The sequence below is a fragment of the Carassius carassius genome, chromosome 14, assembly GCF_963082965.1.
Source record: "Carassius carassius chromosome 14, fCarCar2.1, whole genome shotgun sequence".
Taxonomy (NCBI): domain Eukaryota; kingdom Metazoa; phylum Chordata; class Actinopteri; order Cypriniformes; family Cyprinidae; genus Carassius; species Carassius carassius.
Window position 1 is genome coordinate 5,507,724 of NC_081768.1, and position 13,255 is coordinate 5,520,978.

At 35.8% G+C, this 13,255-nt stretch overlaps 1 protein-coding gene across 3 annotated transcripts in view; it reads right to left on the reverse strand.

Annotated features, from left to right (window-relative positions):
• Positions 1-13,221, reverse strand: part of cpeb3 (cytoplasmic polyadenylation element binding protein 3) — a 28,638-nt gene extending 15,417 nt beyond the window's left edge. Inside the window, exons 1-4 of one of the 3 annotated variants that reach the window (XM_059565814.1) lie at positions 13,042-13,221; positions 9,977-10,257; positions 9,563-9,901; positions 6,344-6,428 (exon numbers count right to left, since the gene is read on the reverse strand). In XM_059565814.1, coding sequence (XP_059421797.1) covers positions 6,344-6,428; positions 9,563-9,901; positions 9,977-10,257; positions 13,042-13,081 — 745 coding nt within the window. In that variant the 5' untranslated portion in view covers positions 13,082-13,221. Of the gene's footprint in view, positions 1-6,343; positions 6,429-9,562; positions 10,258-11,388; positions 11,547-11,876; positions 12,028-13,041 lie in introns of those variants that run through there. The other 2 variants (XM_059565812.1, XM_059565813.1) reach the window with 2 other exon arrangements.
• Between the last annotated feature and the right edge of the window lie 34 nt (positions 13,222-13,255).

Genomic DNA, 13,255 nt, shown 5'->3' on the forward strand with positions numbered 1-13,255 from the left:
ATAAATAAATGAGTACGGTTATAAACAAAGTCTCAACATTACTGTTATTCAATATTTTTGCACTTTCTTTGGAATATCTAATTGATGCATGAAAATATTTAAGAACGGCTGTAATTTTGAGGCTGGTTTCACTTGTTTCAGACTTCAAGACAGCTGGAAGAGCCATTGGTGAAGAAGTTCCTCTCCAGCACGTCTTTAACCAACTGCAGCTGTGGTTCTTCTGACCCAACAGTGACATAATGGACAGACCGAGTAACTCTACCGGTTTGAACATTACTATTCTGTAAAATATACAAGCAGCTTAAAATGGTAGCTGAAACATGTTCCAAACTGGTTTATGGGGTTCACCAGATGAACTACCAAGTGGTCAAGCTGGTTTTGAGAGCTTTGTAGCTGTTTATTGTCTACAGATGGTCTACAAGCCCGGCCAGGTAATGGCAGTCTAGCTAGTCAGTCACCTAAAAACCAGCTAATGACCAACTTGAACCTGTTAGAAACCAGTTACCATGCTCCCATCTTAATCTGGTTTTAGCTGGATTTGCCAGTATCCTCATGCAAGACGCACCTAATTTTAAAGGAAACCTACATCTCGCATTCAATTAAGATAACATCAGTATTCTTTTGACAGGGAAGAGACACCTCAAAGATAAAGCCGAACATGTTCCCCTGACATTTGGTCTATGGTTATGCAAATCATGCATTTCCCTTTCCCCTCTCTCTGTTTGATCAGGCCTGAACTCTGGAACCAAATGTCAGCGTCTTTCCTTCTGCATGAAACAAGGCGACTTTCTAGTCTTGTTTTGACAGATACACATAAGCCAACATTTCCCCTGACACACCAGCTTAAAATAAAGGTTAGAATACAACATCTAAGGACTTGGAGCTTCAACAATGGAGCACAATTACAAATGGGTTAAAGCTTGTGTCTCAAACCTTTGTTCAAGTATACATGACGTTTTCAAAACAATTTGCGTTTTGCGTTTACACATACACATATACGGTATATTTAGTTTACACTAAAATGGCCAAAAACATATGCCAGGCCAGTAGTTGGCACTGTCACCTTGTTAGTAAATAGTACCTGTAGGGGAAGTGATGATTATATGTTGTATATGATGGGTCTTCATTGTTGTTTGTAATATCGGTGAAGTAAATCCACACTTTGCTGAAGAAGCGTTAGCAAACTCTTGAGCAGCAACAACAGTACCATATACTCCGTCGTTGATTTGTATGTTTGTTCGCACTTGCCTTTAAAATCAACACGTACTGCACATGTCTACATAACTAACATGTACTACGCACGTGCATGAAATCACCATTTTCAAAGATTCCCGTATTGGGTGTTTAAACGGAAAGTTAACGGTGGCATTTTCAAAAACTTGCACTTTGAAACGAGTTTTCAAAAATATGCAATATCAGTCCCCAAAACAACGTTGTTGTGTGAACGAAGAGGTAAAACGCATAAAAAGTTTCCTGTTTTTGGCTGAAAACGTTTTTGTGTAAACGACCCCTTAAACCTAATAAGAAAAATATTGGATCTGACAATGGTTTTAGTACAGTTATTGACTAAATGATGCAATTCATCATGAAGTCTACAATTTGGTCAATTTCATTTTAGAATTGTTCTGAAAATAGGTTAATTGCAATGCGAATAAAAAATTATATTATATTAAAACTTAGAAATTTCAATAGCAAATTTATTTCATTAGTGATTCATATACATTTTGAGTTTGAACATTATTCCTCTTTAAATACAATAATCTGCTGTAGGCAAAGTGACATACATTAGATTTTTTGGTACCATTGAAAATGGGAAAAATCCAACAATTTGCACATGGAGCTGCATTGATCTCCATATACCGTATTGAACTATATTGCATTTTGAATTAAGTACTCTAATGGAAAACATTATTAAATGCTGACCATTTCAAAGTCTCATTAAATTTCTCTAAAGTCTCTTAGCTCTGATTCTGATGAAATCGGCTTTAAGAGCCATCAGTACAAGCTTTTGCTGTGGAAAATCTGACTAAAACTGTAATGTCCTTGAAATTGTGCAACAGTCACATCAACATTCACACACCTTGAGCTTCACACGGCCACGCTAACAGGACGGCTTTAAGGAAAGACAAACAACATTAAACTATTAATAGAAAAGACCCTACACTGAAATGTGGTGCACTGAGAACTGACAAACTCCTGCGAAACTGATCTGAGGCAAACAGTTAAAAGATTGTTCACTCAAAAATGAACATTCTGGCATCCTTTACTCAACCGTTTGATTTTTAACGTGTGCTGTTTTTGTTGTCCATACAATGAACGTCAGTGGGGTTTAAAATTATTTTGGTCATCTTTGACATTTATTGTTTGAACAGCTGAAACATTCATCAAAATGTCTTCTTTTTTGTTGTACAGAAGAAAGTCATATGGTTTTGGAATGACGGGTGAATAAATTATTTTATTTTCAATTTTGGGTGAACTATCCCTGTAAATCTAGTCAATTAAATATGTTGGCAACACTTTAAAATTAGCTTTCATTAATTAACATTAGTTAATATAAACAATAACAATGGACAATTACTTCAACAGCATTTATAAATATCAGTTACTGTTAATAATCTGTTAATAAATAATCTGTTTGCTAATAAATGCACGCTGTGAACTAACATGAGCGCAAACATTTTCATTAAACTAAAGTTGATAAATTCTGTAAAAACACATTGCTTATTGTTAGTTCATGTTAGTTAATGCATTAACTCATGTTAGAAAATGAGACCTTGCTTCATGTTATTTTTTTTAATGCTTTTAAGGCATTTATTTTGACTTTGAAAAGTTTAATGTGACTACAAATGCTGCTCAGTTTTCTTTCCTAAAAAACATTTTTAAAATATAAAAAATTTTTAACAGACAGCGCTGTTAAATATACAGAATTATCAAAATGATGCAGTTACATCACTAAACAATTAAACACTAATTATTTAAGCAAGCTGAAAAACCTTCAACATGAAGGCTGATCTTTTATTGTCCGAGCACACGATCTCAAATAAGAGTGACAGTCTGAAAAACGAGACATTTTGGCAAACGCTCTTTGTACACAGTATCCTGGGCCTTCGATACGGGATAAGTTGAACTGTGAACCCTGAGACACTTTCATCAATGTCAGCGTTCAAAGTCACACCAGTCTAGGCTTGACAAACATCTTGCATCATGATCCTAGCTACCGTCTCAACTTTGGCCTACAGGGTCAAACTGAGCTCTGACTGAACCCAGCGGACCTCAGCGTCCCAGATTACAGGTCACCCTGTCAAGCGCTTTCTAGTTCTAACTGTAATGAGAGGAACCGGTTTGTGCAGATGTGAAGAAACAGTATCCTCAAATATATTCCCCTCTCATCAGCTAGCTCAGTCTGATCATTATGGCTGAGTTATTGAGCATAATGAAATCAGACTGCCAAGCTGTGACTGTCACCACAGTATCAGCCAAGCTCTGGAAGATTTTTCAAAACCTATGACGTGTAGGAAACAACCGGTTTGGTTCAAACCTTTGGTCACAGTTACACAAGACAGATCATGTGAGAGGGCCAAAAGAAATCTGTGTGTGTGCTTGCACAAAGGCATCTTTGTGATTGTGTGTGTGTGTTTGTGTCAATATTAGGACTTCAGAAAGCCAATGAGAGTGTGCTCGGATTATTCTATTCTGCATTTCTTTTCCTCCAAATTCAATCGGAATAATGTGGATTCAGAAATGTGAACAGGCTCAAAAAAACTCAGAAGACCCTTTGAACCAAAGACTTGAGGACATCTGGAGCAAAAACAAGAAAACCATCCACTTCAGACAGAGAGCAAACTAAAATGGTTACATGTAGTTCGGCCAAAAATTAAAGTGCCATCACACTTACCTGTATGACTTTCCTTCTTCTGTGGAAAACAAAAGATGATATTTAAAATGCCCCTATTCTGGATTTTTGAAAATTACCTTCCATCCGGTGTGTAATGCAGCTATAAGTGAAAGAAAACATTCAAGAAGTTTTAAATCTGAAAATGCAGTGTATAAAGTTATTGTCTCTCAAAAGAACAAGTGGTTTTTAGCCATTTCATTTTGACGTCAACATGAAATATTAGTATATTGGCCGACCAAGTGTTGGTCTTTTCGGGTTGGTCTGAATGAAAATGCAAATTCATTCTTTGCCGCTAGGTGCCACTTTTGGAGCAGTAAAATAGCTGTATCCCCAGTAACGCTGTACACAAAGCAGCACTGTGCTCACAAACGCTGCTTTATCAGGCATTACAGGCATGATGAAATGAAAATAATACCAATCGGACCAATTATCACAGATTACTGTCACGCAGAGGAGAGGTTTGAAAAAATGAATCGTTAAATTAATTGTTTGGGAGTCGTTGAGCAAATAAATGTAAAAATAAATGCATATTAAAAGACAATGAAAGTGGTTTTTGACCTTGCCATGCATGTCAACTCCCAAAACCAAAATATGGACCTTTCATAACCCATAACAGGGGCACTTTAAAAAAAAAAAAAAAAGCCCTTTATTGTCCATACAGTGAAAGTCAATGGGGTCCAATGTTGTTTATTCTTTAAAATTCCTTCATTTGTGATTTCCAGAGAAGAAAGTCATTCAGATTTAAAACAATATTGGGGGGAGGAAATGATAACAGGATTTTAATTTTTGGGCACATTATTTAATTCCTTTAAAGGAGCAATACCATAATGCTTCAGTGTTCTTTATGTATTCTAAATCAACTTACTTTTTGTGCCAAAAATAGTGATGAATTAGTTTTTCATGACCATTTTATCATTTTTTTTCTTTTTGCTGCTGTGCCGTTAAGACTTATTTTTAAACACCCTCGCATGTGAAACGAGGGCATTTGATATACCATCAACAGATAAAACGGGTGATAAAATTTTGAAGTTGTTAGTTTGTGTTCATAGTGTATATACAGTATTCTATGATAAGATGATAATATGATAAGATTGCAGCAATAAGCAAATGACAATCTAAACCATTCCCAATGGAGACAATCAACTTCTGCCCTATACATTCTTTTTCATTCAAGAAGCTGTTTCACTTGAACATTCATCACAATAGGGAAAAAAGATTATCTCAATTTCCATTTTATTCCAGAAAATCAACAGACTGATTTGGATTAATGAGCCTGTTTTACAGGTCATTGATGTGCTAATGACCTCTTGTAACCTTATCAACAACAACATAAATGTCATGACAAGCAGAGGCCAAAACTGCAGTGACTCACCGAATTTCCCAAACACACACACACACACACACGAGAAGCACAAGCACTATTCATGCAGATATAATATGGGAGCAGTTTATTTGGAAATTTAAATGGAACCATTTGGAAAGGACTTTAGAAGTTCCAAGAAAGATGGGTTTGTAGCAAATATTTGCAGTCTTTTTTTGCAGTCTGTTCATAGTCTACTTTACTGACATCTGCTCGAGGTGAGCATTTTGCCAGATTGTCAGTCATGATTTTCTGCTTTATTCCAGGGGTGCTCACTCAAGTATTCAGATCCTTTAACTGCCAAATTCATTCTCACAGACACATTTGACCCACAACTAGCTAAATCTATTCCCACAATGCACCTCTTCACAGCTCTTCTCTCACCCAGATCTGGAAAAACACCTGATGTGGCTCTCCATGCATTCAGCACTTAAAACAATAACCCTCTCCTCCTGTTTTACACGCTTCCATTGTCTACAAGAGGAAAATCAACTCTCATAATATCCCATGAGACTCTAGTGTGATCTTAAAACATCACATGAGAAAATTTCCCACAACTACTAAACTTTCCCTTCAGCAAATTGTCTGGACAGAATCACTGAAAATGATACTGATCAAAATTCTGGAAGAATAAATATGAAAAACCAAACACGTTTTACAAACATATCTGTATATACAGTAGACAGTAAAATATAATTTACAGTACTGTACTGTGTGGGGTTTTTTAACGTTTTTGAAAGAATTCTCTTATGCTCAACCAAGGCTTCATTTGTTTGATCAAAAATTCAGTAATATTAAGAAATATTATTAAAATTTGAAACAACCGTTTTCTGTTCGAATATATTTTAACATTACATTTATTCCTGTGGATTATTAATAAATAACAATTATTAAAAGCACAAATTAAAATGTAGTGGCAGAAAAATACACCAGAACAAACAAATATAATTGAAGCTAAGTGTTTTGCATATTTTGAGATCAAAAGAACAGAGAAGCATGGATGTATAAATAGTCCTAACCTGCAAAATGATTCCTCCATATAAAATCAGTGATAGTTACTAGTGGGCCAGCAGCAGGGTGAGGTTTACCTTTGTCACGGTTTGTCCCAATCATGTCCATTAAGGAATTCTCCAAAGTTTGCAAGTTGAATGGGTCAAAGGGGCGATTCCTTTCCTGAAAGACAGAAGGATTGGGCCAAAGGTCAAAAGAGTTAAAGTTGAGTCACGCAATTATCTTAAAGATGATAAGATATCTTATTTTTGACCAGGAACCACCCAAATAGACAATAAGAAACTGCCTGACTGATATGTAAAGTGAACAACCACAGTTTTCGTTTTTTTTTACATGTCATTTATGAAAAACAACAACAACAAAAAAACAACAACATTTCAAATCCATTCCATGACAGTGCTGTTATGGTCAACTAAAACTATTAAAAATTAGTTTTGTTAACTGAAATAAAGCTAAAATAAAATTACATTTAAATGGAACATTAAGAAAAAATATGTTTAAAAATTAGAAACATTTAAAATGACAAATGTTGCTTCGGCTACTAATCACTGAACTTCTAAAATGACAGATATTAGGTTAATTAGAAATAGTAAACATAAATAAATAACAAAAGCACATAATAAAATTATTAAAACATCATAAAAAGTAAAATGAAAACTGCAAATATAAAAGGCGAGTCAAAATTAAAAAAAAAAAAAATACTATGAAGATATATAAATAATGCAAATTAACATTGGTCCATAAATGATCTGAATTTCTGTCTCTTAAAAGGCGACTAAATACAGATTATATATATATATATATATATATATATATATATATATATATATATATTAAAAAAAAATTCTTCCTCAAAAGTGCTCACTTTAGGTACTTGTATTGTATACGGTTTCCAGTTGCTGAGATGTATTGTTGCTTATTATATTTATTGTCTCTTATTGCTCATTTTCTAATATTTATTGTCTTCTGTCTTGCATATTGTTTATTATATTGTTTCTATGCCTTTCTATCCCATCTTTTCAAGAGAAAGAATTCCACTGTACTGAAATACAGATGACAAAGATCTTAAATCTTTATAAAAGCAACTTTTATTTCCAGACAGAACTGATGAGTTAAGTCAGCTTTAGCCAATTTTTTGGTCAGACTGAACAGACTGTCAGTTTGTAGCAAATTTTTACATTCACAGTATACGAACAAACATATAAAAAAAATAAAAGAAATTCACTCAGGACAACAACATAATCTATTTTCTTTATCAGAATCACTATGAATTTCAAACTTGTGCTGTGCCGCATGACTTCTGATCATCATCTCTAGCTCAGTGTTCCCCCTTGCCTCATACTGTCTAACACTAATCAGGTGAGATGATTGCATGTAATCAAACACGTTATAGACAATTAGCAAGAGAACAGAGGAAAAGTGAGACAGAGAGTGAGTCGGTGAAAGTGTCTGGATGAATACGGCAGTGAGCAGAGGCCAACCGAGGGAAGCACATTGTTTGCACATCGAGCCCATTGTCATGCAACTGGCTGAGCATTCAAAAAGCGATATTTCCCCTCTCAGGTTCCAGATAAAAATCTGCCCACTTTGTGAAAATCATGAGCAATCAAAACGCTGAGCTCTTCACTTCAGTCCCTATCAGACACGAGCCACACATATTTCAGCATTAAAAACACACACACATACCACATCTTGTATTGCGGCAGCCTGTTTGCATACCTTATATTTTTACATACTAAACTAAAAACTATATTTGCTCCTAAAACTGTGGTCTGTCAAATACTTTAAATTTGTTTATTCGTTATATTTTTTTGGTTTGCGTTATTTACTTTGCATTAACTTCAATGTAAAGCCCATGGTTTGTTTTCTATGAGGGTATATTGTATGTATGCATCGCAGACGTTCACGTGATGACGACAAAACTGATATACAATATCAGAAAGCTGTCAGCATTATGGGCAAAAGTGCAAGACATAAAATAACACTTTTCATGTGAAAAACATAAGTGGTCAGCTGGAATTGTCATATTTGTGTTGCAATTTAATTAAGAACACCAAGGTGTACATCCAAATGAATCAGTACATAAAATACACAAAATTCATGAAGATATTTGAAATCGGAAATTTAAGATGAACCTCACATGCTCAAAGCCAGTTTTATCTGTGTGCATGACTCATTAATGTGTTTTTAAATTAAATAAAAAGTAAAGTAAAATAATAAGCATGTAAAAAAATCATTCTATCAAATACAGCAGAATCTGATAATGCTTCCACTCCCTTAAGAACTAAGAAATCTGCTTTTTTGAAACAAAAATATCAATGTCCTCTATCTGAGAATATCACGGTCAACAGTATGCAATAATGTTTTCATGACAGCAAGAGAAGGCCCCGCCCCCTCACTCAACAAGCACCAATCAGATTTGAGTGGTGTTCCCTTTAAACACCCCCCAAAGGCGCTGCAGGAGAGCCTAGGATGGGAATTTGAACCCTTCCACCTTACAATGACATTTATAGAAACAGCTGGAGAATGATTCAAAACAACTCTTCCTTACAGTCAGAGAAACATAAGAGATATCAGAAAAAAAGGTATTTCAAGTTAACATAAAATTTTGCATCTCATCTGTAGAAATTTGTTCACACGGTCAAATCCTTCAATGCAGAGAAACACATAACAGATATCAGAATAATATGTATTTCTGAATTATATGTATTGTATACATAAAGTTATGAGTCTCATCTGTAGAAATTTGGTCACACAGTCATATCCTTCAACACATACAAATAAAAATTACAACGTTTTATTTTGAATCTATTATGTAGAACTGTTTTTGATGTATTATTATAATGTAAGGTCTATAAATTGTTTATGACCAATATGATACATTATGTATTTGATGCATTATTTACACTATATTCACAAATTTCAATAACAATTATAGGCTATATAAAAAATAAATACAAATATTATTAAAATGTTATTGCTAATTGTACAGCTTTCTGTGTTTTTATATATAAACAATGCATTATGTTTTAATATGTATAACTGTTTTTAATGTATGTTTTTATAATGTAGCATGTCTATAAATGACGTTTTATGATAAATTACGTTAATGTTATTCAAACATTATGATACATTCGATGTCTGTATTTTATGGATACTTTGATGCATTATCATCACTATATTCACATAGGCTATCTAAAAATAAGTAAAAAAAAAAAAAAAAAAAAGTTATTCCTAATTCTATACGTTTCTGACTTTTATGTATGAACAATGTGTTAAATACTGACTAATCTCACCTGAAATGGCAGCATGTTGTTGCCGTTGTCGGTTCTGAAGGTCTCCGGCGGCTCTGAGATCATCCATGGTTTCTGCAGGGCACCGGGTCTCTGGTATTTCGGGGGCGCGATGACATTGCTCGGGAAGGGCTTCTTCGTCGGGGAGACGGGGTTGAGCTGAGACGGGACGCCGAGCCCGAGCGCTCTCCGCGGGTCTCTGCCGCTCCAGGGGTTCGCCGCGGAGCTCCACACCGCGTTCTGATGGTTATTCCAGGCGGACGAGGACGCGGATACTTTATTGATGAGCGTCTGGTGGCTGTAGGGGTTCCTCTGGGTCACACTCAGCGGAGACCTTCTCATCTGCGGGGAAAATTTACCTCCGACAACCGGGTTGACGTGATGGGGAAAGTTTTGAAAAAGCATCGTCCCGTTTACCGACGGAATCCCTTGGAAAAAGCCTTCGTCTACGGCGTTGGTGGACCAAGTGCTGCCGAACGACGGCGAGAGAGAGGAATCCTGCGGGAAACCCAAACCCGGTAACACCGGAGACTCCATGGCCAGCCGCTCGGAGTGACCGACGGGGTTCTGCTCGTCCGGGACCGGAGGCTCGGAGGGGGTCGGGGTGGTGGATGGAGGCTCTGTATTTAAGGGCTCTTGGTGCTGGTGAGGCTGAGCTTTGCTTTTGTCCATCAGTAAATCATCCTGCATGTTTTGAGCTGAAACACAGATGATCAGTTATTATTGATCACAGCGATCGGACTGGAGTTTTTGATTATTAAGGAGCCTCTGATCAGCCATGTAGCTATCGGGATCTGTCTGAAGTCCGGTTTAGCCCCCTGGCAACACAAATAAAGGAGAGAACAGCTCGGAGGTCACCGATATTCACCAATTTTCGCCACGTATCGTTTTTCTCCCACTGGAACTCCAGACAGAAATGAGAAACTGATTCTTGTTCCTGTTTTTTCCTCACAAGCCCCGCCCCTCAATTTGCATACGTCAATAAATATAGCTGCGTCGTTCAGCAAGGTTAAAAGAGACACGCATAAATAAATGAGGAAAAGAGGTTTGCCGAGTCATTTGTTTACAGTTATCGATGTTGAATTTTGACGAATGACAGCTACTTAGCCAAATACAAACGTGCAAAAAGTGTACTGTAGTTTTACACCACAACTGCAGCTAAGCCTACTAATGTTGCTGATTCAGTGCATTAGCTACAAAATGCATGCTGATATTTCAGGTGACTTCATCCCTAATGTGCAATAACTGTTGTGCGTTGGTATTTTGTCAAACGATAGTTTGTATTTATGATGTCTAGTACATATTTATTCTTACAAATGTATTAATTTATTGTAATATATGTTGTGCAATATATGTTGTGCAAATTATTGTGCATCTTATTTAGTTTTTTCATACAATCAATAGGCTAAAGTGCATAGCCGTCTAGTAAGAAAGAATATGTACAGTTCTAAGCACAAGTTTGTTAGCTACTCAGACATTTTGACTTGGTGTACAACAGAGCATGGCAAAGCTCAGCAACTAGGTTATATTTGCTGCAGGATCTTGGGTTACACCCAGCAGTGCTGCACAAAACATCTACGCAACAGAAATCCCTAAAGCTTTTTATTATTTTTTTTTACAATTTTTTTTTCACTTCATGGCTTTTAGCCACTTAATATTGAGACACATCCGAGACACATCTCCATTTTGCACCCTTTAGGAGATAACTCGTTTATTGTTTACTAATTTTGTGAAGGGTTAAGCAAACAATTTCTTATGCAAAAAAGATCGAGCGAAAAGATATTTAACCATATGGGAAGAAAAAGTAGGGTATATCAGTTTCTACATACCTCTTGAGGGTTTCTACGATGCCAAATATATTCCCATGAAAAACAGGCCGAGAATGCGACAGTTTCAGCGCCTCGTGGATTTATGAACTCGACTTTTAATCAAATTTTAATCAGAATAGACGATCGTATCGAGATGAAGAGCGTTTCTGCCAAATATCCCGTCGGTTAATCCTCGTTTTGCAGCATTAGAGCTGCATATTTAAGGTCATTATAGAAATCATCACTTCAGAGCATGCGTTGACTCTAAAAGACAGTAAAAAAATATTGCTTTATATCGGCACAACACATGCACGCATATTATAATTCTATATATACATTTCTAAAATGCACCGGGTAAATAGAAAGGGAAATAAATTAAATCCAACACTTTAATCCACCGCACACAACTCATAGAGTAGCTATATTAAACACACATAACATGCATATGGGTTGACCTTTTTTTTTTATCTTGGTTTCTTTTTCCCCGCTGTGCATGAATCAGACTTTACCTTATCGTGCACCTTTTGGGATTCTGTAAATAGGGCTATTTCTGCTTGTCTCGCCTGGCTTTTGATGTGACAGATGAGCTGCCCTTCTGCAGTCGTCTCAACAGCTGATTGACTGCGGCGCATGGCTGATGCACTCAGGGATTGTGGGAATTGTAGTTTTTCGGTCATCACAGCCATCAAACACACTATATGACGTGTTGTAAAGCTTATAATATAACATGCAAGTCACAGTTTAACCCTTTAGTATATAGTCCCAATATATTATTTTTTAAATAAAATATGATTTTATTTAGCAAAGTATTGCCCCCCCCTACGATAGAAGAATATTAGCCTACCTGATATAACAGAACTTTTATATGCAACAAAACAATATGATATAGGAGGTGGACAGTTATATGATGAACAGGTTTTTCGTCATTGATGTTGATATATTGTGGATTTTAACACGATAAAATGCTGAACTGAACAATATAAAACTAGGACAAGACCTATCCATTTTATAACCCAATATTAAGCAAGGTTTGTTTGGAGTGAAAATGTTTAAATGACCTATAATTAATGAAAGAATAAAGTTTTAAAGATCCACATGACTTAGGCATAGGCTAATTGGTATAAGAGTGTACTAAATCAAATATCAAGATAATGTCAAAATAAATATGCAAATCTGCTACATGGCTCGATATTCACTGCTCCTGTCATAATAGAAATTCATTTATGAAATAATTACCTTAAATTATAGCTCTAAGATATCTATTTATTGACTAATACTAATAAATAAGTTAATATGAAATACAGAAAATATTATAAAATGCCTTTTTGAAATTGTCCAATGTGGGTCAAATTTGGGGCATTTCCTGTAGAAGAATAGTAGAGTTAATTTTACAGAGAATAGCAGAAGATGCTTGTCACTTTAAGTCTCAATTTTAAATTTAAATGTAGCAATGAACTCAATAAAAGGTAAAGTAACAAAAGAAAGGATCAAAATCCTAAACACATCAGCAATAAACAAACACCATATAATTACCTTACCATATGCCATATGAAAAGGCAAATGAATGAAGCCCTCACTCATGTTATTTTTATTTTCTGGATGCTCTGCCATGTTAAATAAAATATGTATTCTAATCATTTATTCATTGTACTGAAATATGTTGACTCTCCTTACCACAGTACGAGGTATTCTGAAGCCAAATATGTATCTTCATGTTGCTCCAGCAGGCGTAGTCCCTCTTGCTCTAGGCTGCCTGCCTCTGCGAGAACATAAATGTTTATATTTTTGGCTACACGACATAAGACTACACGTCCCAGAGTGCATCCGTGCTCTCGCGAGAGTCAAGATAACGCTCTCACATGCGCGTAGTTGCGTCCGCGTTTTCTCA